We start from the raw sequence: 26,894 nt of genomic DNA, 5'->3' as shown, positions 1-26,894 counted from the left end.
GTGTGGGTCTTTGCACGTGGAATTCTTCCATTTCCAACCACATGACGCATTAACGAAGTAGAGTTATACTATATGTCGAGCACCGTGTAATCAAATCAGTCCAATGGCCTGCTGCTGCTGCTGCTGATGACGGCACGAGGGCTTCCTGCTCTTATTTACAGCACAGCACAATTAGTGAGAACAACACCCAACCTCACAGCTTCCCCCTGCTCCACAGTGGCCAATGGGGCCATAAAGAGGGTGGAACCACATCATTGCCTGCTCCTTAATTAAATGAAAGCTGTTAGGTTCATTTGCCTGCTTTTTTTACACATTGAACTGGCCGGCCCACCACTGAAGACCTCCCAGACGCCATCCCTGCTTGGCCCTAAATCATGACTGCATAAACGGCCCAGTGGGTCCCTCCTGGCCACACAGTGGCGGCCCAGCGGCAAGGCCAGAGCAGGGCAGGCAGCGGATCAACACCTAGCCGGCGATAAGTAATTCTGTAGAGGATTAGCAGCATGATAGCCTGATCAATACTTTGTGCTCAGGCCATTAGGAATGCAGCAAGGAAATGACCCCCTCCGGTAATAAAGCAGGGCATCTGGGTTCTCCTTCATTTGCTAGCTCCATTAGTGTAATGGTATCATTATCTGCCACAGCCGTATTTTTCTGAGGCCTGGCTTTTCCACAGCTCGACTGGCGGGGGTCTGATGAAGCTGATGAAGCCCCCATGCAGTGTTCCCCTTTCTCCCGTTCCACTCGGAGAGCAGGTGTAAATCTAGCTCTGTGGAAGCTTATGTGCTATCCTGCCTTAGGTATCCATACCATGTTTTATGTCAGTACCAAACACTATTTCTCCATTATTGGCTCATTAATAGAGCGAGCAGCATGTAGCTTGGGTTAAGAGGGAGAAAAAGATGGCCGGCAGAGCACAAAGCTGCTGAATGTGCTGAATCTGACACCCCCCCTCTTGCTAAAACACCAGGCCTGACATGACAGGACGTCGGCATTAGTCACCATAAATCGTTTCCTTTACACTAATTCACCAGCTCACATTTTGTGGGGGAGAATTGATTAACCATGTCTGGATGTGTGGCCACATAATCAGCTTTTACCTCGCTAGTTGTTAATTTAACACAATTGCCAAGGGAAACACAAACCATTTTAATGAGTGTTCAGAAATTAAATACCCTAAACAGCTTGCACTAGGTGACACAACCAGAGCAAACCAATGAGGCTGATCTAAGCAATGGGCTGGGCTCAGCCCGAGACCTCAAAACATCTGGTGACCCTGTGTGATCATTACTTAGCATGCCGCTTACACACACACACACACACACAAACTCACACTTCCTGTTTCGGCACAGCACTTTATACTTGTCATCACTGTCCAAATGGCGAGCTTGCATCAAAGACAGAATTAGAACATCGGGTTAAGGGACAGGGTCAGTGCTGTTTTCACACTTGCCAAGACATGAGTGGAAATTCATCCTGCGATGACAACATTGATAAAACATAATGAAATGTTTTCAATTCATTGGGGTACAAGGCGAGTTGAATGCTGCCATGTGGAGGAAACTCATGAAACTGTAGCTACTTGAGAAAATTGTGCAATGGACAAACATACTAAAAGATCTAGTTGAAAATCAGTTGTGTGTCAAACAATCTCTGATGGATCGTGTAATTTCACTAATGCAAAAAACATTAAGAGTTCAGATTTTCAATTGAAATAAATGTGAACAGCTACTCTCAATTTGTTATTCTTTTTCACCTCAAAATATCTATGTGTTGATGGCATCCAACCTGTCAGTAAGTTACTCTGACTGGCTCCAGTGGGATTTTTTCTAAGGAGGTTGTGCATTCATCTGGCACAAACCTGTTGGTGCTGGTGTTCTCTCACTCAGAATGGCAGTGAACCCATCATAGCTCATCTCTCACTTTGTGCAAGTTATCCTAACTGTATCATTATAAAACTGGCCAAAATGTATGCAGCTACTTCCTTGGCTGCTCTATAGTCATATAGTCATTTTGCAATTACAATTCCTCTTGCTCATCCTTTTATTTATCTACAGAGAAAGGAAGCTAAGCCATTAGGTCTGTGCAGTGCTGCCTGACTGCCTGAGGGCCAGCTGGAATGAGTTCTCTCTCTGAGCCACTCATCTGGCCGCCATGGCTGCTTTCATAAACAGGAGGAGCCGCGTCCTACATAGTTTCACTGCTGTCTAACATGATCCAAACACATGTGCCACAGCAGACGGTATCCAAGTCAGGAGATAAGAAGAGAAAGCAGACAGAGAGGTAGACAGACAGACACGGTGACTATGGGCCAAACACAGCTCAAGATGCCTGAGGCACAGATGAGTCCTTTCCTTCCTTTCCCTAAGTTTCTCAGTAAATGCAAAAGTCCCCGGTTATACAGCTCTGTGAAAGCCTGATTAAGCCCAGGTCAGCACGAAACTCAGCTTAACGCAGCAGCACACGCAAAAAAAAAAACAGTTGGTCCTCACATGTTTAAAAAACGCATCCGTCTCTGTTCACATCATTGCTGCCTCCAGACATGCACCGCCTGCAGTCCAGACATTTGCCTCAAGTTTTCCGAAGGGGCTATATGTCAGAACGCAAATGTTTGAGTCAGTTGTTCCTCACATTTGACAAAAGTATTGCTGCCAGCCCCTGAGTAAAATGTCAGAGTGAGCCCATGAGGGAATGCAGAAGGAAAATGTCCAGAAGATTCACTGCGAGGGATTGGGAGTGTTTGTGATGTTTCTAACACAGCAAGGCCACAAAATAAGAATAAAAAACAAAATTGAAATAAGGTCAGAATACAAATATCTTCAAAAGGTAGAAAACATCGACAAAGTCCACAAGATTCAAGAGTTTTTAGCACTAAGGGCCGACACTCTGTAAACAAAGTTGTGATTTCCACAGCTCAAAGTATATGTTCCATCCTGCCTCCTGTGAGCTGGACCCAGGTACGACTCGCCTGGATGTTCCTGACATGTTCCTTAAGTTTTCCGAAGGGGCTCTATAGGGGCTTGGACTGCAACACACCCTCCTCCAACCACTGAACATTTGAACATTCGTACATTTGCACTGACTGTTACTTTGTTTTTTACTACTGTATTATCCCACCTATAGTGTATTCATATTTATATATATTTATATTTTTATCCTGCTCATAGTGTATTCATCGTCCCTATATCTTACAATTCCTGTTAATGCTGTAATATTCCATATTTATTTCTACTGTACAGATCTTATTTATTTACATTTTCACTTTAATATGCACAATACTCTGCACTTTTACTGCCTTTTTTTTGCACTTCTGGTTAGACGCTAAACTGCATTTCGTTGCATATGTACTTGTACTGTGCAATGACAATAAAGTTGAATCTAATCTAATATGTCAGAACGCAATGGTTTGAGTCAGTTGCTCCTCACATTTGACAAAAGTTTTTCTGCCAGCCCCTGAGTAAAATGTCCAGAAGATTCACTAAGAGCGATTGGGAGTGTTTGTGATGTTTCTAACACAGCCAGGCCACACAAGAAAAACACAACAAAATTCAATTAAGGTAAGAATATAAATATCTTCTACAGGTAGAAAACGACAAAGTCAACAAGATTCAAGTTGAGTTGATTCAAAGTTCGAGTTTTTAGCACTAAGGGCCGAAGCCGGGGTTGATGCTCTGTAAACAAAGTTGTGATTTCCTCAGCTAAAAGTAGGGATGGGGGGGAAAATCGATTCAGTTACAAATCGCGATTCTTGTGAATGACAATTTAAAATCGCCATGCTGCCTCCCAAATCGATATTTTTAACAATAAAAAAGAAGATTGTTTTTTTTTTTTTAAAACATATATTTATTGTTTTTTACGGGGGGATATATCGGGGGAGCAACATCATCCCAGAGCATGTTAACCAGCTCTTGTTTTTGCACAAGAATCTAAACATACCCAAGCACTAGCTTTGCATAGCCTAAATGCAAACAACAATGAAGCATAGCCTACTTTTTGTTTATTTCAAAGTTTATATTTGAAGTAAACTTTTATTCATTCTATTTAATTTACCTTTTATTTATTGTTTAAATTAATATTGTTTAGCATTTCTTAATCTGTCAATTTGTGTGCAGTTGACAAGGGCTATACAAAAATAGGGCACATTTTTTTATGTTCTCTATTGGCTGCCAGGCATACATTAAGTTAATGTTAATATTTGAAATAAAACTTGTAAAGCTCTAAGTGAAATTGACTGTTGTATTTGAAGGTATGATTCAACTTTTTTCCATGGTCCAGTATTTAAAAAAAAAAAATAACCAAAAGAAATCGCAGGAAATCGCAATATGGAATTGCAATACCCACAGAATCGCAATACATATCGTATCGCCACCTAAGTATCGTGATAGTATCGTATCGGGAGGTCACTGCCGATTCCCGTCCCTAGCTAAAAGTATACGTTACATCCAACCTCCTGTGAGCTGGACCCAGGTACGACTCTCCTGGATGCTGCTGACATGTTCCTGTCGAACCCAAACAATCTCCTGCTGGTTCGTCTGAAGTGAAAGACAAACACGCCAACTCTCTGCACACCTTATGTCTGTAAACTCGTGGTGCACACATGTAATGAATGGTCATACCTCACTGGACTCCAGCCCTTTAACACAGGTAAGCCTGGGATTAAAAATAAAACCCACATCAGTCAATAAGTTAGCAAGTGTTTCTCCGAGCACTGTCCTCCACAGCTGTGCACTGCTGGCCAGATGTGAAACACACTACACACTAACAACCATTTGTTGTTACTGGGCATCAACACAAGATTCACTCTTCACAACCGAACGACACCTCCAAGATTCAGCTTTAAAGTTGCCTCTTGATTTGTATTGTTATTGTTATTAACTCGAATGAACCTATGGGATAGTTATGATGTTTACTGTTTATTCATCATGAGCACCCTTGCAGCTTTCTAGTGTCAGATTGGCACTTTGATGTGCGATGAGACACAAGCAGCCTCTCATCAGCAGGGATCAAACTGCGTGGTAATGGAACTGTAAGTCTTCATTGTGTCGATTTGAGGGGGTAAAAAAAATGAAAACACACTAAAGGAAAGAGGCAGGGGAGGTATTCGCTGAGGTTCGCGACTTCTAGCGTTCGGAGCGCGGCCGGCAGCACCACACCCGGAGCGGCGGAGATTCACCGAGCGACAGGAAACAGAAACACGCCGCAGCGAAGGAGGAAAACGCCATCAATACCTTTCTTCTCTTCTCCCCCTCACTGTCACCCGATCGTTTCATCTTCCTGGAGTTGTGTTTACGCTGCCTTGCTCTCTCACCGAGGGGGACGCCGGGCAATGTAGTTCGACCCGGAACAGATAGCTCGCCGGGTTCATCAGGGGACATGGGGTTTGTGAGGACAGACCCTGGTGGTGTCTTAGAAACAGAGCTGCTGTCCACGGTGTCTGCGGGAATTGTCTTTCATTGAGACATTCTGTGAGGACACGCTGACCACAAGGCAGAGAGAACTACAAGTCCCAGAGCGGACGTGGCGCGCAGCGGAAGCAGCTTCGGCAAGCTCCAGAGTTTGCGCGGCGCAGGTACAGATCTGTAAACTATAGATCATCATGTTTCCTGTCAGGAAAGCTTCACTGCTCGCTTTGAATGGTTGTGATATCAACACAAACACAATATCAACACAAATACATATGTGATATTTACGTATAAAAATAAGAAGGAGAAGAAGAACACGACAACTTGAGTACCTTGAAAGGTGGTATTCAAATCAAAGCTATTATGACCCCTCTTCAAAATAAAAGTCACTAAATAAAATAGCTTACATAGTTAATATTATTATTACCAGTACAATTATAATACATTTTTAAATTAATTAATTTTCCTTCCTCCTTAAAGAAGCCTTGGGTATCTGAAAGGTGCTATATAAATCCAAGTTCTGATTGCAATTGTTATTATTAGTAGTAATAGTAGTAGTGGTAATAGTAGTAGTAGTAGTAGTAGTAGTAGTAGTAGTAGTAGTAGTAGTAGTAGTAGTAGTAGTAGTAGCAGTAGTGGTGGTGTTGGTGGTAGTATAGTTATTTGTCTTTTGTTTGTTTGTATTTTCTCTAATTCTGTAAAGCAGCTTTGGGTATGTTGAAAGGTGCTATTTATATTTGATATATTATGGTAATTGGTAATTATCATTATTATTATTGTGTACTATTAGTCATAGTAGTAGCTGTAATATTATTATCGCAGTGCAACAACTTTTTGAAGTTTTAAATTTTATTAACACAAAGGTTTTTAATATCTGACTAACTTCAATATTTTCCTTGAAAAGATCCTGGTCTGGTCTTCAGGGTGGATATTCCATATGTTTCTCCCTTGTTTTAGTAGATCAAAAGCAGTGCCACTTTCATCTCTGACTATGTGTAAAAATAGCAATCACGCTTTGAACATGCTCCAGTTCAAGTCCCGCCAACCTTCTTTTAACTTTGGCATGCATCTCAAATCCAGGTGCTTCTCCAGTGGAGTGGGCTTCAACCACGTCAGCCCTTTTCAACTCACTACCGAGCATGAAAGAGCACCGTAAACGCACAGCTATGTCTCTGTGGCTGCCTTGGTGTAACACCCCCAGTTAAAGCGCCCCTCTGAGGGTTCATCCAGATCGCTCATAACATGTTTTGAATAGTGCTGAAATGTGTTCTGTCCATTGTTTCACGGAGAGCACATGTGAAAGACATGAGGGAGTTTCACGGATGGGGCAGCGGCGTGGCGCAGGGGTCTGAAACACCTGCTACATATTACCATTACAGACTTTGATCAGTGTCTTCATTAGTTCCCTTTGTAATCTCTTTTCTTTTATGGTAGAGCTGACCCAAGTGAGCCGCTTACAGTGATTTAACACACATGTTTCTTTCACCTGTCTTGTAAAATGCTCAAAAGCTCCACCACTCTCAAGGATGTCGGTGTCTCTGGCATCCCTTCCTAATAAACGCACTGGGCTCTTTTGATTCTTGCTAATAACCTACATTTCCTCTCCTCTGTCCTCGTCTTCCAAAGGGAGAAGACACTTGAAAAATATCCTTGGACTCGTTCTATGAAAACCAAATCCATGTGCACGCATATAGGTTTTTTTCACATGAACATATGTCAGCCTATAGTCCCTCTTTAGAGCTTGTTGTAAATAATTCCTCCTTTTTTTTATCCCTCATGTCAAAATCCGCCTTCGTCTGACCTGCATCACCCCCAATCTATCATTACACTGTGTTCTTTATATGCGTCGAACTATCATTCACATATTCCCACTGTCAATCATCTTTATGGTTAACATTTGAGGGAACAGAACGGCTCCCTGCTTGACTTTCTTTGGCGGAGTTTTGTCAGATTTGGGGCTCTTTGAGCGATCATAATGTACCGACTCTTGTCCAATAAATCATGCGGAGGCTCGGGTGTTTAATTTCGTTGCTGGTGGCCCATTGGTGGAGCGGTGTCAAGAGTCCTCACAACCCCCATGGATGGAGAAATGTATTGTATGTGCACAGTGGGCCCTGTTAAATTATTCACAAAGTGTATAAACCATTGAAATCGTGCAGTCTAGTTCTCGGTAATGGAGGTTTGTGGAATCATTTCGCAGCCGGTGTGAAACTTGCATTGATCATAATTAGACAGGCTGCTTTAAAAATGTATTTTAATACACTCACTAGTTACTTTATTAAACCCTCAATACAATTCATCCGACAGAAAACCTCATTACTTTTAAACACAATTTATATTTTTGGTAATATGCTCAGAGTCAGATGAGAATCAATCAATCAATCAATCAATCAATCAATACATGTACAGTAAAGTTTCACATGTGTAGCAAAGTCTACACTATTATAAATGTTCTATAACTTTTTCTTTTCAATATAAATCCACACTTCTCCATTCTCTCCATGAAGCCGATCCATCACTGCAGTATGTTACTTCAGGGACTGCGTCAAGCTGTCATTCACATGTTCTCTCTGTCAGTCATGGTGATGGGGAACATGTCGGAGAGGAGGAGAAAGTTCTCTGGATGTGTTTTGTTTGATGGTCGGAGATTCCAGGCTCTGCGAACGATCATAACGTTACGGCCTCTTTTACATGGAGACAAGCCAATTACCTTCCTCAACAATGCCTGTCATTTGTCCGACAGTGAACCTGGCTCCAACGCAGGCACCTCTCCTCTCATGTCCGACCTGCCGGGGGTTCAGCGTGAGGCGAGGTCACACACTCTGATGTGGTAAGGGATACGGGATGGGAGAAGAAAAGAAAAAAATCACTTTGAACTTGTTCTATCATCGTACAGCCCCTGTCTGCTGCTCTGGCCAATGTGTTTGCACTCATGATGGGGGTATGTTTTCTGTTATTGTGCATTGCATCAGCTCTGGATGACCCTCTGACAAGGCTTCTTTTTGTGATATAATAGGCATTTGAAAAAGAATAAAAAGATGGGGAGCGCATGGTGCCAGAATGTACTAAAGCACAGTAACGGAAGACAGAGACCATTGTGTTGTGTGTGTATTAAAACCAGAGCCTGCAGGCCTGCAATCATGCAAGCCCCCCCCGATCTTTAAACTATTGTACGGCCTGAAAAATCTGAAATACAAGAGACAGGCCTCTTTGTGAATAATGATATCTTTCCAGAGCAGGATTTTTCTACTGGGCCACCTAGATTTTATTATGGCATTATCAAGTTAAGCTGTGGTGTGTGTGTTCGAGGGGAGAGGAAGCAAACTACTGAGAAAATGGGAAACAATAGTCAAGCTTTGTCCTGCGCCACACGGGACCCCTGGTGATTCTACTGTTAAGAACTGTAAACATGCCCCACGACTCCAGCCAGGGACGATCCTCAGTGAAGACAGCTCTTTTTTGATTTTTATTTATATCGAATGAGCATATGGAGCAAGTATGTGGCTTCGCTGTTTGCTAACCTTCAATGCTTTGCCTTAGGAAACTGTTATTTGTCAGTGCTGTAAAGCAGATTGCTGCCCAATGGTTTCAATTAACATCAAAGAGCTCTTCACAGGCAGTTATAGTTATATCAAAAGCTGAAATGTATTATTTAGGTTATGAGCTGGAGTGCTCCAAACGATTAGGTCCTCATTCCGAAGAGGGTTTTCTTTTCTTGCTGACTTTTTTTCCATCCTACAAACTCTTTGAAGCACCCCCACATCACTCCTGTACAGTCTGCAGCACCAGGGTACCTGGGTGGCTCACACCCGGTGGTCTATTAGCTATGGGGCATAAAAAGTAGTATTAAGGTAGTGACGAAGAAGATCAAGAGTCTTGTGTGGCTAAGAAGGGAGAGTGTATCAGATCGTAAAAATTCTTCTTTTCTTATAAATGTTGTAAATATTGTTATTTTGTTGATATGCTCTGTTACATGCAACATCCATCGACGTTCCCCCCCAGGACAGAGGATGTTGCAACTTGTGAAGCTGTATGAGACAAATTGTAATTTGTTTCTTTCGACTATACAAACAATACAAATTGATTTATTCATGGCATTGTATTCTAAAATGTTAAAGTATATAAAAAGTTTATACTGAGGTTTTAGTTCTCTGCAGCGGCCACAGGTTTGGTTCCAACCTGACCCTTTGCTGGATGTCTCTATCCAGCAAAGCCTATTCTCTCTCTACACCTCTCTCACTTATAATCTACCCAATCAATAAAGGCCATAGTGCTCAAAACTAACTAAGTCTGAAATGAGGTGTGAGGTGCAAAAACATGCTCCCTTTATACCAAATCACAGTGAAAGAAACATTTAAATATTGAACATATAATTGAGCAAACAATATTTAAACATCACTAATGGGGTTCAGTTGGCAAGTCATGTTTAAATCCCTAAATTGTCAATGTCAGTTATAAAACAGAAGGCATAAATAAATAAATCATGAGCATATATATATATATATATATATATATATATATATATATATATATATGTATAAATGTTTTGTTTTTTCAATTCTCCTAGAAAAAGAGGGATTCATAAAGATACTATAAAAAAGCAGAACAGGGACACAAACTTTTTTTCTATTTTTTCTCTTTTTTTACCTCCAGGCCTGAGCTGAGCTGGAATATCATTTAAACCCCCTGCAACCCCACAGCCACAGTTTGAAAGTGCACAGAGGGCCCTCTAAAAAACGATTCAAAACGTACACACACACTATTCAATACATGTTGATTAAGCCTCAATAAATGATCATGGGATAGTACCACAGCAAAGGGCCCTTTGGTTAGCGAACAGAAAGAGCGTGCAGCCGAAGCCTAAGATGTGGTGCACCTCCCTGCCTGGGATCACTTCCAGACACCGAGCAGAGGAAGCGCTTTGCCGTCGCTGTGATTTGAATACCATGATCACTGAGCACTTTTATAAGAAACCTATTAAAAGTGAGGTTTTGACATACAAAAGAGCCCCTGTTTAAATCTCACGCACAATGTTGGGCTGAGAGACGTTATAAAGACCCGCACAGAAGCATCCGTCCTCTGTGTGTGCCCATGCGTTGCTCGCCATCAGGAGGCGAATATCTTTTTTTTTTGGGGCCTATCGCTCAGCACCACGCTTGCAGATTAATCGCTCATTTCTTCAGCACGATACAATCACCCACTCCGCACTTACCTTTTAACAAAGACGTCTGCCTTAAATATGCTGATTTAATGATGAAAATAAGTCGTTCTCAAAAGGCAACGGCTGAGGGAGACACAATGGCCCAGTGTGACCCCTTGCACCACCTGCTCTTGACAGTGTTTATAAAGTGCCAACTCGTCTCATTAGCGCTCCTGTTAGCCCAGAGTTACGGCCGCCTCACAGATCAAACGCAGCCGGAGTGAACAATGGCTGAAGTGGCATTAATATGATATGTGCGAGTTCAACAAATATGGAGAGGGACCTCTTTGATGAGGACTGGTTTATATTCAAGCCTCCTTTTTTTATTAGGGCTTTTCTGCTCTTTAATCTGCATGTTTTCCCCTTGAGTCAGTGTTACCAGGTTTGGGGTCTTGTTGTGTGACCGGTCGCACATACGTTACACATGCGAGCGCAACACACATTTATTGGCAGAGCTTTGGGAACAGTTATTCATGTGCATATAAACCTCCCGCTGGGTTAATAAAGATTAAGACTTATAAATTTGGTCTATTATGTTCGACTTTCCCTGCCGCATTGATGCTACACACACGTCCATTGAATTCATCTGCCCATTTGTTACTAATAAATGTGAGACCTGAGGATGTGAGACTGATTTCGAGCTTGGCGAGAGATCAAGAATTTTCGTCTGACAGTTCGAACCTGCGCCCCCGACCCACCGGTCTGACCACTGACGTGAACAAATGAAACCTGTTTATTTATCCACGCACATTTCACCTCATTTCCAAATGAGCTGACGTTACAGGGCGTGCTGATGGTGACAGGTACATTCAACACTGGCTAAAAGTCCAAATCCCACCCACCATCCCATGTACAGAATGTCCTACAGTCTCTGAGGCCTCCTTCACGTCTAATTACTGTACGGCCAACTGAATGGCAGGGCCCACATACACACAAACACCATTCACTCTCACATTCACACCTTTGGACTATTAGAGTCTCCAATTAAACTAACCCGACCTGCATGTCTTTGGACTGAGGGAGGAAGCTGGAGGAAACCAATGCAGACACAAGGAGAACATGCAAACTCCACACAGAGAGATCCCTGGCATTTGTTCAAGTTTCTATTTTATCCTTATGAGGGATGTTCTTTAAGATCATTGTTTTTATTGCCTGACCTAATGAAATCTCCTCCTCTGTTCTATGTCCGTGTAATTTATTAGTGTCCTGAGTTTCCCCTCCTCTACCTGACATCATTTCAAAAGTAAAATTAATCAGAATGACAGCAGCATAGATTACAATCAGATAGAAGATAGGACGTCATCCTCGTCAAAGACTGCAGGAGACACAGTTATTGGACGTTAGGAGGAGGCCAATCTGGGATTCGAACCACAAACCTTCTTGCTGTGAGTGCCCACCACTATACTACAGTGACACCCACATAAAGATACAGTATCCCCACAAAAAATGTTGTCACAAACATTGTCACAAACAAGATGAACTGTTTCCCATCAGCACTAGAAATTCTGAAAAAGTCGAGTCATTCTTCAAGCTCGTTAGCCGGATTATTACTGAGATGTTCCTCACCGCCACAGGTTTGTGAATGGAGGGCAGCACTCAGATTAGATGTAATGCAGCTATAATTGTCGGAGCAGTATTGAAAATCTTCTGGACTCAGTGCCATATGTGTTTGCATGTCTGTTTGATTTGGCCAGAAACTGACATCAGCTTCTGGTTATCCAGAACCCATTAGACGCTTTGATCCCGAATGGGCCTTGTTTTCATTTGCTGAAAATAATGTTCTGTTATTTGTGCTGCGGTACATGGATCGGACCGCTGCGATTTGTTTCTATGTGTTAAATAAGATGTCTTGCAAGATCACTCTAAGATGCACATGGACGTCTGTCATCTTCATCGTCCCTTTCCATGCATGTGCTCATTTCTCCACATTGCCGTCATCAGTTACTGATTCCACTGCTGAAATACATCTACTAATGATTAGCTGTTTTGGGAATGTTGCTCTCTGCGGGACCCTCTGACAGTCGTATAGGGTAATTTATATTCCCTGTCAATTGATAATCTCTGAAAGATTCACCAGTGTGTTTGTATAATTACTGATGTTTTGGTGATGTCACAGTGTCAGGCTGACATCCTGACCTCTGGAAGTGTGTGTAACATTCATCACAGCAGTACCACACACCTAGAGGAACTTTCCATGCACGCCTGACACAAAAGTGGCCTCCAGCCTTAGCTTGAAGCCACCGAACACTTCAGCGAATTATGTTGTTTTGTGGTATATGGTTAAGGCAGATTAATAAAGAATGTGGTCCGCCTGGCTATACGCTGAGGACAAGCATCTGACAATGTCAAGAAAGAGAAAAAAACAACTGCACAGCTTTTTTACACATGTAGATCATACATGTCCCAGAGCCAAGTCCCCATTTCAACACAGTGTCAGAGGCGGTTCTGGACCGCATCCCGAGCTCTTTGCTTGTTTGTCTTTTGTAAAAAAAAGGACAACTACCCCAGCGGTGCCAAAGCACCCGAGGCTCTTTGATATGTGAAAGCCTAACAGTGGGACTGCTCCCTGCTCAGCTGGTTCGCAGATGTGTGTGTGTGTGTGTGTGTGTGTGCGAGTGTGTAGGGGGAGCCCGCTGTCTGAACCGAACACAGATTAGTGACTCCTTTTTTTTTTTTAATTCCTAATAAATAAACCCCAATGCATTCTGGGGTATGTGTGAGAGGAAAATAACATGCCACTAGCCAATCAGAAGCAGGTGGTAAGGCTTGGTGGCTACAGGCCCTGCAGCTCTTATCATAAAACAACTGCACTTTTAACTTTAATTGTAGTTGTGGATAGATTTTGGGGTTTGGAATCGAAGTGTTTTACTACCTCGGACTGGAATCAAAGCAACAGAAATATAATTACGTTAAAAGCAGGCAACTATTTTGTTGTAATGGATGCTGGCCCAGATTCTTGGTGAACCCACTGAAACAGTGAGGACAGTGGCACACAGAAAAGTAAGTTTACTCAAGTGCAATACTTGTGGAAGTACTTTTCTCTCAAAAATACAAAAATAAACAGAGCAAAACATATTGCATTTTGTACTCAACTACATGTATCTGTTAACTTCAGTTAATAATACAATTTCAGATATATTTCATTCTACATTTAAAAAGAAACATACGATCAGATTACTAAATGTTTAACTGTTGTAGATAAAACTGCCCAAAATGATTCAAAGTTTTACATCTTAAAAACGACATGAGAAAATGCTTTTTAAAACATTCATAATAATCCAATCATATTGGATAACATTTGTTATGTGATTTGTGAAAGGAAATGAACAAATGTATGACCATCTGTAGTCATGCTTTGTTAATATAAAGTTATATAAAAATATATTTTTCTTCTCCTGCTCCTTTTTCATTCATGGAATTTGTATAGGTGTATTAATGTGTTAGATTTCTGTGTAGAAACTGCATACTGAGTTAATTAATCTGTTTTTCATGCAATGAGTGTTTCTACTCTGTGGTAGTTGATACTTCTTGGAATAACAGTACAAATGTTTACTTCACTGTTGTATGTTGTGTAGCAGAAAGTCCAATTGGCAGCATTCCTAAATGCAGACCAGCAAACAACATGTTACCTTTTAGCATGAACATTTATTCCATTCATCTTTTTTTTTTTTCATGTGACTGAAAATAGATCCGAACAGTGCTCGAATTCTTACCCTTGTCCTTCTTAACCTAAGATATTTGTACAGTGAGCAGTTTGAAATTCAGCTGGTTGTTTGGGTTGTTCCTGGTCGTAGCTGACATTCTGACCAGCTTAGTTTTCTGAAGTGAAATAAAAAATGAATATAATCTGAATGTGTGTTTATAGCATTTGAGCGTGTGTGTGTCTGTGCTCCTGTGTTCACTCTGTCAGTCATCGGTTAGTGCAGAAAATAACAGCTGCACGGCAGAGTTGACACTTCTGTCAGAGCGGTCCGAAGCTCAGGCGTGTTCACCAGCACATTCAAGTCCACCACTGTACATTTGACTTCCTTCCAGTTGAAGACGGCGGCCATTAATCCATAAGCTGTCTGTAGAGTGAAGCACTCAAATAGGCCATAGGTAGATCTCTGTGTGATGTTCACGGCTGCAGTTCGGGGGCTGATGGTCTCCAGTGAGCTTTTCTCCCAACGCAGTGGGGGAGATTATGATGAAAGGAGCAGAGAATGAGATGACACACCCTGTCTCCATAATTCGCTGCTTCATCATGAACAGAGGCATTAAGCGTCCCCCTCTTTCTCTCTCCGGAGAATCGTACATGTCACACCGCACTGTGCCTCTATATGAGTCAGTCCCCTCAGGTGTTTCGCACGCACATCAACCTAAGGCATGGCATGTCGTCAGGTTACCTCATCCTCAGCATCTGAGATCACAGAGGGGGGCAAAAGTATGATTGATAATGCCAATCAATGACGACGCTTTACTCTGTCACAAAGTTTCCTCTCGCCACTAAAAAGGTGAGTCGGGAGGATCTTCCAGCCTTTGAGATTTCAGTTTGGAGTTTTAACGTTCCTTTGTTTCAGTGCTTTCAGAAGAGAAGCTTTCCCACACTGCCAGGATGAAAACTCAGTGGAAACTGCTCCACAGACGTACGCCATTGACGACTAATGTAAAGGTTAAGTCTAATCTCCCCTTTGCTCAAATTCCCATCCTCCCATGCCTCATGTTTTCAGACCAGTGCTTAATCTAGTTATCCTGTCAATATTTCATGCATGTCAATAATGTCATATGGAAAAATGTGTGGGAGATTTTCTGTATTAACAGAGGTGGCGTCTCTTGAATATAACATACTGAAAATGTAGCCCGCTATAATTATCCATCCGTCCATCCATCCATCATCCATCCCACTTATCCTCTGAGGGTTGCAGGGGTTAGCTGGAGCCAATCCCAGCTGACATTGTTCAAGAGGCCAGGTACACCCTGAACAGGTCATTAGCGTATCCCAAGGGCCAACAGACGGATAGACAACCATTCACAGTCATATTATAAAAACATACTAATAAATAATTTATGTGTATTTCTTATGTATTTGTACATGTGCATTTTGTAAATGGCTGTCGTTCATTTTCATATAAAAATCAACTTGACCCTATTTTGAACTACACCACATCTCACCCCAGTGTCACACGATGTAAATCAACAGACAATTAAAAAAAAAGAAAGAAAGAATGAAAAAATGCACAAGGGAAGCAGCAATCCAACTGCCGAACCACAAAAACATCAGACTGCCATTTTCCGGGGCCTTTCCCATCACCCTCTGCACTTGGTAATTAGTCAGCAATTGGAGATAAAGCGTGTGATTGGGAGTGAAAACAACGTAGGGATCGCAGACTGCGGTTTCGGAGTGGCGAATTCCTCCGGGAGACACAAGTCTGTCACAGAAGGAAACGCTTGATTTAAAGGCGTTGATTCAGAAAATTACGTGCTGGGAGAGACAGCGCAGGAGTTTTTATTGCCAGCACTAAATTACAGGCTGAGAAACTGTGGCGTGTACAGTACAGTATGTATTTAGCAGTTGTAGCTTTGGTGCTTATGAGCGTCGGCGTCATCGGGACGTGTTCGATGTGTCTTAATGTGCCATGGGTGCAGATAAGGAACCTTTTCAAGTTACTCCACTTTTTGCATCAATTTTATCCAGGTAGATCAAATAAATAGCTGGCATCTCATTGGCTGTAATGCTATTAAATGATCACACTAAACCCTTTTGTGTTCTTTGTATCTGGCTCCTATTAGCAATGGGAGCTCATTTGTATCGTACAGTTAGCATGTGGCGTGTGACTGACTCACTTGTCCTTTCACCACACTGAATTTCTCTCACATATGTACAAGTTGTGATATCTGGTCCGCCAAAATGTCTTCACAGTGTTTCTTGGTTTGCAGTCTGGTTGTACTAATTTCCCAGTGGCACCAAACAGATTTGTGTCTCTATATTGGGCGCAGCCATGGTTACCACTCAACTATGTTGATCGCTCTGTGGACGGATGTGTGTTTTCCCTGCGTGTGTAAAACTTGCCTGCAGCATGTGTGTGAGAGTTTTTAAGGGGTCCCTAAATACAGCACGTGTGTGTTTGAACGAGTGTGTGTGTGTGCACGTGCAGCGGTGTCACACATGGGTGTAAATGACTCGGTCTTGATTGTAGGTGTCTGGACATGGTGTGCGTGTGACAAGTGTGTTGTGGTGGAGGACGACGTAATGTCAACAAACAGCAACAACAACAACAACAGTTACGCTGGCTGCCACCGAGCCTCAGCTATGTTGTAATTAGAAGTGGATGAAAATGTGGGGCAGCGTTTGCCTTTCACCCTAACCAAACATTTCTCTCCAGGCGGAGGATTACAGACAGAAATTGGATGCGGTCTTCTCTCCCCTCTGCTCGCCACATGTCGCCGCTCCTCTGGCCAGCGCTCCTCCCGGCCCTCTCCTGTGCCACTGGCCATTTGGGTCTGCAGCCCAGATGTGTGACATGGTCACCTCCAACCACTCAAGTGACTCACCCCTCTGTGGACACATGCATGGAAGGGTGATGCATGCATGTGCTCTGTGGCCCCACTTATCCTCCAGTCTGTGCTGCCTCCCACTGGCCGGGCACGATACTGCCACAGGGACATTCTTCCCCACTCCATCTTCGCCTGAGAGAGACATAAACTTATAACGCGAGTGATTCTTTTTTACGGAAGAGGCTTAAGGCCACTGTGGAAAAAAACAAGTGAGGTTTGAGTTTAAACTCAGAATTCTGACTTTTTTCTAATTCTGACTTTAATCTCAGAATTCTGACTTTAAACTCAGAATTCTGACTTTATTCTCAGAATTCTGACTTTATCTCAGAATTCTGACTTTTTTCTTAGAATTCTGACTTTAATCTCCGAATTCTGAGATAAAATTCAAAACTCAGAATTCTGACTTTTTTTTTAGAACTCACTTGTTTTTTCCACAGTGGCCCTAATCCTCTTCCGTACATTTTGTATTTGCGCGAACCTGCTCGGAATTAAACGGCATCAACACAAACATACTACTTCACTACTTTACATACTTCACACTCGCTCTCAACAAGTCCAAGAAGTTAAAAAAATGCTAACAGGGAGGTGCAAATCCAATGTTGCATCACATCTGTATTTTCCACTGTCAAAAGAAAGAAATGATTTTCACTGCAGCTCAGTCTGAAACAAGACCACCACATGCGTGAATGAGTTTCAGGCTGGGAGCTCATACCACCATGTCCTGGCATGGGGAGCACATCTGAGAAAACTTGTAAACAGTCAACCATAATCATATGTACCCTGAGCAGAGACATGATTAATCTAATCCCTGCCTGTCTGAAAACGTCTCTCTATTGGAAAGCAATCAAGACGGGCTTGCCCTGTGGATATACATTGCAACGGCTGTGAAGAGATAGGAAGAAGCAAGAAGAGTTTTATCCAATTTGCTGAGTTGATCAGGTTACAATGAAGGCATGCTGCGTTTAACCCGGTGAAATCTGCAGCCTGGGGAATTATGGAGACTTGTTAACTGCTGCCCCCTTCTCTGTTTCTCATGCTGACCTCTGTGCATCCTCTGAAAGATAGATATAGAGTTTAAGAATTTAATTGGCTGCAATAAAACAACACAAAGCATGCTTTGTTTTCCAAACACTCCTTCCAAATCAGCGACTCTGCCGCCAGCATCCCAAACCCTGCATGGGACCAGGCTGCAGCAGGGAAGCAGGGGCTGCAAGTTCAACTCCGGGCCCGACCTTCTACATTCCTGTTCCCCCAATGTTCGCCGTCCTCTGGGGTTCAGTCAGGTGGGAGTGAATCCCTCGCCCCCCCCCCCCCCCCCCCCGACCGCCGCAGCAGCGAGAGACGGAGGGGGTTCGAATGTGGACAGAATGGTTTGCTCAGCAGCCTGTTGCTTGGGTTTGTTTGGAGCTGCGGTCCTCGCTGGAATATGTAACCAAATTCCTTTCCCTGTCCCACAATCTGAGTTTGCTGCCAGCTTCCCTGGCAATGAGGCCCTGAATTAGGGCCAGTCCTCCTGCTCATCCCACAAAGCCTTTCATGTTCCCAAACCGCAGCCTGAGCGAGGCGCCTCGGTTTCAACAGCAGCAGACCAGCATATGTTTGCCTAATTCCTGAGACATGATGACAGTGGTCTCCCAGCCACGAAAAGACAGCTTCACTTTTTTTTTTTTTTTTTTTTTTTTTGCTCCATCCTGCACTTTAATTATTATTTTCTGTTGCTGATGACTTCCAATAGTTACACACCACATGTTTTCTCATTACACATGTTTTTATTCCGTCTTTTTTTTTTTTTTTTTATGAGCAAACCCCCCTCCCCCCCTCTAACCCACACCCCTAAACTTTTTCCTCCTCCTCCTCCTCCACCTCAGTCTCCCTTCTCTTCCCACAATGCTTTGCTAGCGCATGACCCTGCAACTGGGAAAAACCAAAGAATGGCAGCAGGAGGTTTTAACGTTGGCCATGCAGGAGAAGGGAATTAGGGTTGATTATTACCCACAACTGCTAGGTGTAAGAAAAGATCTCAGAGCTGAGAGTCGGCCGCAGTCTCCAGGACGCAGAAGCCGAAGCTTGATCTCGTAAAAGATGGGGCGTCGCTGAGCAACGCCCCATGCAGCACTCAGTGATGCCCTCTTGAACTTTTATTTACACTCACTGGCACCTCGCGTACTACGACAGCCTTTGTTTGTTGCCGTCTGGGGAGTTTTTTAATGAAATCAAGAGCACTTTAATCACTGAATATAATTAGGAATATGAATTAGATTGGTTTTTTTTCCCACCACATAGGCTGGAAACAACAGCCAGCTGGAGTGAGTAGGTGTTCCCTGAATCTCTGCAGTGATGGATGAACTGGCTGTCGCTGGAATCAAACTCGCAACCGTACGGTATTTTTGGAAGTTTGCGCCAGACGTGAGGCGTGATAGTTGTAGAAAAAAACAAGTACAACACCCAGCAACACACCATGATCCCTTCCTGACCTTCTCTTCACATGAACTGGCGCCTGCGACAGAGCACAGTGGTGGAGAGTCTGTCTTTGGTGTCAGACAAGGTTTTATTGATGGCGTGATGATCATAAAACCCAGAGGGAACTGCTGCTCTTCATGCCAACACAATCTGCAGTGTAATCTCCTACCTCTGTCTTATTAAGCACAATGTCTCTTTGCTGGTGAGGTGAAACGTGGAGCCACAAATCGTCTACCCAGCCTGAGAGGAGCTCTGTGCCGCCAAGAGAAATAAGCAGCAGAATCACAGTGAAAATAATCTGAATCTGGTGGTGCATAATGGTTTGCTTTGAAGGGGAAGGTATTCATATTTTCTGCTCTTTATTCCACTTATCAGTAGCCCTGCTCTCGCTCCCCTCTGGTCAGTCTTCTGGGAGCTAAGACTCCTTGGCTCACATCGACTGCCTGTGGCTGTCATTGCATGTGTTTAGTTTCACCGCGAGTTTCCTATGGCTTACTGTGGCCCTGCGATCCTCTCAGATGGCGTGTGACACACACTTATCCCCGGCAAATCTGCGCACACCCTCCTGCCAAGTCAAACAACTCTCTGTATATTGCTGACGTCTAACCCAATATCTTTGGACTTTTCGAGACGTGCGCCTTTTCAGCTTTTTCGTGTTCAAATGTGACCATAGTTTCAAATACTCAATCATTAAATTCTCAGCACTTCTTGCTGAAACATCCAGAGTTTATTTTATTCCTGCATGTACAGACAGCCGCAATACATTTTTAGCAGCCACGGCAGGAGCCGTGTGTATTTTAACGCGCTGGCCATATGTGGCACCCTGACCTCTTTCATAAACAGAACAGTCTGTAGCGCACCGCGGGTCTGTTTCTCCCGTTTGGGAGAGGAAGACAAGGCGGTGGTAAGGAGGCGCTGTGGGAGGGGTCCTCCTGGGGTAGTTTTGAATGGAGTCATGTTGGAGCCGTTCCCCTTTGAGGAAAGATGGGCAGCACTTGAAACTCTGCGTTTAACTGAGGCTCATTCTTGTATCAGTTAAGCCAAAGACGTCGTCCGTCTGTTCACCAGAAGGTTGACAGAATTAACTTGAAAAGGATTCCCTGTCCTTAAACTGTCAGGCAACATCCTATCCTTCAGGCAATTCCAAATATATTGGACTATTTCAAATCCAATCCTGCATCCTTTGTGCTTTGTAGTCTTGCATGGTCTTGGATGCAGAACAGTGACTAGGTAGAACAATTAGCTTTCCACGAATAAACAGCTCTTTCTCTCCAAAGCAGACGATCATCTCTGTGTTATAGGGTCTTTGATTGATGTGGGTGGCCACAGTTGAATGCCAGTTACTCTAGGAGGGCCCTTGGGCCTGGGAGCACTATCATTGCAAATGGCCCCCTGTGGCTCTCTACCTGCAGGTATCAGGTGAGCAAGGCCTCTGAGGGTAATGAGGTTTAGAGGACGCTGCCATCTCAGCGGGTGGTCCCTCCGTCCACTCCGACACTGATCCCACTGCCTCTCTGTCTGCGGCTGCTCACGCGAGTCCCCCCCGGCCCCCCCTCCAGGTCCCCATGCATGCTTGGACAATCGGATGGGCTTCATTGGGGGCCTGGATGTGGCGCCCACCAGAGTGGCTCCAGCCAAGTAAGGCTCCCAGAGCTGCTTCCAGGCATTTCATCACATTACATCAGATCAAAAGCAATAAGCTAATTACAAACGACTGTGGCCATGCAAGCAGTAAATACAGAATCAACATAATTGATTTAATCCTCTCAATGCTAAGTGAAAAACTTATCAATGCTGGGGCCGAAATCACAGACCTGTTTTCCAGGGCAACAGTGACAATCGGAGGAATTGAAAGATCACATGAAGCTCATTCAGCATAAGGACATACTCAGCTAAATGGAAAGGGAGAGACGTGTAACTTTAACGCCTCGGAGTTGCACCTAAGACACATTTAGACTTTGTTGTTCATTCATCTGCTTTCTTGTGTGCACAAGTTTCTCCCATCATTCATTGCGGCGGCGGAGAAAAGGGGAAAGTGGATGTTTTATGCATGCCTCAATATGCATCTTAAAAGCAAAAGCATTAGGAATGATAGTGAAAATGCAAAGGTTTTTCGTCACCGTTTACTTATTCATGATGCTCTGAGAAAAGCTACGTATTTTAGAGCAAATCCATGTTATCATTGGAGAAGCTCCCCCACAGAAGTCATTTTCCACCTGAGGACATGCGCTTTAATGACAGTTTGAGGTGCTGCTGCTGGAACACAGATACAGACTCCATGTTCACAACGCATGCAATATCAAAGCAGAGGGGAGGAGGGGAGCTATATATATATATTTATATATATATATATAAATATACACACTTGTGCGGTATATGATAAGGTCCTGATTCCCCTCTTTCTTATCCTCCTTTTAATGATCATACAAAATTGTTTTTTTTTCATATATCTATTTATTTCTCACCTGACCAGCCAAGCCTTGCTTTTCTACTTCCCAGTAGTAGCCTCAGTCTGCCCTAACATCGTTTGGTACACATATCACATATATTTCAATTTGCATTAATGGATTTTTTTTTCTATTACTAATATCACATTTTTCCTTAAGGTTACATTGTGGAAAATCATCTTTGGCTCCACAGAAAATCAACAACATAGATTACAAATAAAAATAGTTTTTAAAAAAAACTGTAAATCTGAAGAGCTTTGAGTTAAATCCCAGACAGGTGAATATGGTTCAACAGACCCAATGCAAATATAACAGTACCCTATACTTAATGATTTAACAAATACATTTTATAGCCTTTTTTCCAATATGTATTTCTAGTCATTTCACTTGTGTGCGGTAAATGGTGAGAGAGAATGGGGAAGATAAGCAGCGACACAAATCGCCACGAATGCTGCAGGAGAACTAGGTGATAAGCTTCTTTATTTCTATGGCAAACAATGATTGTAAATACAGCAGTTTAGAACTTTGTGAATGTATTGTTGTCCATGTGGTTGGAAGAGTGCACGTGTGTGCGTGCACGTGTGTGTGTGTGTAAGTGAGAGAGAGGGAGAGAGCAATAATGTGTGTCAAATTGGCCTGCTCCCTCCCTTGTCTTTTGGCTCTGGCTCTGCGGTGGCAGCCCTCTCTCTGACCTCTCATATGTCACACAGCACTCTTATCCAGCATTGTTTTCCTGGAAGATGTCGACTGTGGACTGATCATGAACTATGAGCCCCCTCACCAACACGCTGCAAGTTAGTGGTACAAGTAAGCCATCTAATGGACAACAATGGAAACAAGTAGAGTTTATTGAAACAAAGATTTACCTTATTTATGTACCTATGTATCCATTTATAAATGTATGTATCTATACGTAACTATGTATCCATGTATGTATGTCTGTCGTATCTGTAACTCTCTGTGTATCTTTAAAGTATCTATCTATCTATAGTTTATAATAACAGTGGAGTAGTTGTAGCACGTGAATGTCCAAGCAGCATCCAGCATCCTCTGTCTGTGGCTCATTATTTTCTTATTTATCCTGCATAAATAACCGCAAATTATCCATAAAAACATAATGTCGTAGAATTCTTCCCCACTTCATCTGGCTCTGATTAATGTTTTTACAGCACTGAATTAAATGTGCTGGAGACATGACCCGTGCATGTATGGGCCCCAGAGGAGGAGAGCTGTGAGTCCTTAAGAGGAAAGGAGGAAAAAAAAAAATCTCTTTGTTTTCTGTTAAGGGACACACGGTCCTTAACTGCTTCCATGTGGCCTCAGTCTGTGTAGATCTAAGGAGCGAGGTGGCAACAGATAATAATGCAAATAAAACGCATGGCAGTTAAAGCAAATACACCAGCTGTGCTGTTTGAAATCGCTCGTCGTCACTTAGCCGTTTGTGTAGGCGTGCGAGCGGCGGAATGGGACGGAGCCGAGCGTGATAAACTTACAGTCTCACTTATGGAAATGTTTGCATGGGCTCTTGACGGATGAGCGGCACTTGTGTTTGAGTTCCCTATCTGTGTCTAACCAAGACCACAGTAGCAGGTGTCTAATGTGACCATTCTGGTTATTCAACACATGAGTCCATTATGGCCGCTGAGCCGTGAGAAGAATGGGAGGAGGGGCCGCTCCTTTAAATGGAATCTTTAATTTCACAGGCCTCTTGATATCCCCTCCGCAGTTGCGATTGTGTAACAGAAAAGAGGAATCAAGGCTTTTGAAAGCACATTAAGCAGAAAGCAATTAACCAACACACAGTAGTTAATTTTTGTATTAATACTTCAACAGCTGGTGCAGATTGCTTCCTCGTTTTAATCGCGGCTCCAGCTGTTCTTCCGCCGACAAGAACATTAAAGAGGATTTGTCCGTAATAAAGTGGCTCCATATATATAGATACCTCGCTGAGAAACCGAGCCGGCCGGGGGGGGAAACGTGGATTTACATATAGAGAAAGTTGCAGGGAAACGGACATCTTTTCAATACCCCGCTGGTCCTCCTTTCAGCGAGCACCTCCGACGGGAGCCGTTTCAAAGAGGGGCTTTGAAACGTCGGGGTTGGTGTACATTTCAAAGTCCTCTATTGACATCCTCTACAGATGTGGCGCTCGGAGAAACATTTGTTATATCGTGAATTGGGTACTGAAGGCAAGGCCCCGGCAACATTTGATTAATGCTCATACATATGGTGTGCTAGCTGGAGATGCCTGCGTGTGAGTAACTCCGCTCTATTCTAGAAAAAAGCCAGAAGGCAGGGGAAAGAAATTAAAAGACTTTCTTTTTTTTTTTTCTTGTTTGTTTCTCTGGGCAACAGCTTTCCATATTTGAAGGATAATGTGGCTTCTATTTCTGTCTATACGGAAACCAAATGTATTATGTTTTTGGATCAGCTGGGGTGAGGAGGGCCTGCCCATGGGGTCTGAGCCGACTGTCAAAACGAACACACCAGGAACAAGTTGAGACAGGCTGCCACTGGTGCCACATCCGTCCTGTCTTAAACCAGCAGAAACCACAAGACATGTACTTATGCACCCAGGCAGCTGCCACACCATGCCACATGCCTGCTTGATTAAGTGAGTGCTGGGTATGGCTGAATGACAAGGCCTGGTCTGGGGGAGGAACGCTTCTCCTCTCCTCTCTTCTCCTCCATGTCCCATCCCTGGTTCTCTCTCAAGTGTAATAAAGAGAGATGGATGGTAGGTTCTTGACTGTGGAGGCCATAGAGTTGTACATGCAAAACCTTGGGCAGATTGCATACCCTTTAAAAAAAGCGGTCAAACCTAATCATTGTTTAACCACGTGAGGGTTTTCGGAATAACGGCCCTAAAATGTTTATTTATCAGCAGATAGAAAGATGGAATAAAAACCATTTGAAAGCTTAAATCTTTGGCTTTTAATATAAATCATTGCTATTTCCTTGGAAACTGGAAATATGAACATTTGTCAACATGTCAGCTCTTCCCTTCTACATCTTCAACTCCCAATTTCGTCAGTCAATGATAACATTATATAAAGTGGGTGTGCACCTCATCCGACTCTAGGAAACTGTACGCAGACTTCACACCTGTTCTTAAATGGGGATACATGCATATGTTGCATCCAGTCTTAATGGGTCAAATACAAGCTTTTTTAACTCTTTAACCGGTTGGTTTTTATTTCATGATCTATATGAGGGGTCAGCATGGCAATTGTAGAATTTTCTGTAACTCATCTCAGTAACTTTTCTAATTGTCTTGTTAGACATTAATTTACCAGTTAGGACCAGGGGGAAACAGGTCAAAAACTGAATCCTGAGCTGATAAATTATCTTCCGACACTGCTCAACAACAATAAGTTCATCCAAGCAACAATCTGAAAAAGAATCTAAATTATGCCTGGACGGTCATACAATATATCAAAGCACCTGGAAGACCAAGACACTGTTCAGATAAAACTTCCCATCTGCTGGGCAGGACAGGAAAGAAAAACTGCCATATTACAACAAAGGAAGTGAAGGTCTTCACGGGTCCACCCAAACCATGGGGACAGAGATCCCACCAAGGACCCGTACGGGTACAGATCCATCTTTTTTACAGTCAGTCCGGTTCGGGTTGGTCCATGTTCTATTACCGCAGGTCCTGTTTAACATTATGAGTAGTAATGACGGATGGACATGGCCCTGGCTTTACATGAGGTAAAGGATTTCTGGTTCAGTAGTAGGCAGGTTTAGGTGAGGAGCGGTGGTTCACTCTTTCACGGTCGACATCGACAACCAACACACTATACCTCAGTGTACCTGCAAGTCCACAAGCAACATGGAGTAACTTTCAGATAAGTTAAAATTGTGTTCCTTGGCTACCATCACCAAAAGAGTGTTTGGGAGAAAAATCAGCAATATCTAATGAGCAGAACACCTTGTCGACTGTGACGAATGGATTCCTTTAAATATCAGCTAATTCTGGACGTATCTGCTTCGCAATCGATCAAGAAGGTGACACTGAAAAGAGTCTGGCTTCTACAATCTACAACACACAATGATCCGAAACAGACTTAAAAATCCACCAACCACTTCAAGAAACAGTTTTTGGAAAAGCCCTGACCTGAACATCACTGTGTTTTGTGTGTGTGCAAAACAGCCTATAAATATCTGATCTGGAGAGAGATGCAGGGTGAAAATCCCCAAAAGTAAGAAAAAAGACTTGAACTGATATCTGCCAAAGGGTTTTTTACCAAGTCGTCACTCAGTAAAAGGCCTAAACTTTTGAACAAGCCACAGTTGTCTTTTCTTTTTATTTAAGTTCATGAAACAAAAAGTAACATTAACATTTAAAGAAAGACTCATTAACGTGTGTTCGCTGCAGGGTTTGCAATTACTTCTATGAAAAAACAAAAGAATGTGTCACTTTCCCAACCCTTTGCATGTGACTGTGGGTTGGCCAATCAGAGAATGTCATGAGCACACGGAATAATAGAGAGATTTAGATGGTGCTCTGAAGCTGAACCTAATTAAGAACATGCCTGACACTTGATATTGATTTATTGAGCCACTAACTAAAAAAATAAGTTGTTCTTTTGGCTGATTTTGTGCTAAGTGAGATGACTGATTGTGGTTATTTAAGTGCAAGGATTCACAACACTAATCACAACAATATTGCATGAATAACTGTGTCTTTACAGCCCTTGGATCATTTATTCAACCTCAGAAAATGACTTACAAAGGGGGAATTTTTGTAACTTTTTCCCCCCCAATCTCTACACATGCCATCTTTGTTTTGTTGCTCAGATACAAAGTGTTAATAAGAGCGAAGGAAAAGTGCACCGTTGCAACTTT

General features: G+C 42.9%; 1 protein-coding gene across 1 annotated transcript in view; it reads right to left on the bottom strand.

Annotated features, from left to right (window-relative positions):
- fto (FTO alpha-ketoglutarate dependent dioxygenase) overlaps positions 1-5,290 on the bottom strand; it is a 57,110-nt gene extending 51,820 nt beyond the window's left edge. Inside the window, exon 1 of the mRNA XM_061068057.1 lies at positions 5,229-5,290. Coding sequence (XP_060924040.1) covers positions 5,229-5,270 — 42 coding nt within the window. The 5' untranslated portion in view covers positions 5,271-5,290. The remainder of the gene's footprint in view (positions 1-5,228) is intronic.
- Between the last annotated feature and the right edge of the window lie 21,604 nt (positions 5,291-26,894).

This window comes from Limanda limanda, chromosome 3 (genome assembly GCF_963576545.1).
Source record: "Limanda limanda chromosome 3, fLimLim1.1, whole genome shotgun sequence".
Taxonomy (NCBI): Eukaryota; Metazoa; Chordata; class Actinopteri; order Pleuronectiformes; family Pleuronectidae; genus Limanda; species Limanda limanda.
Note: the sequence above shows the minus strand (reverse complement) of the source record. Positions and strands in the feature narration are given on the sequence as shown.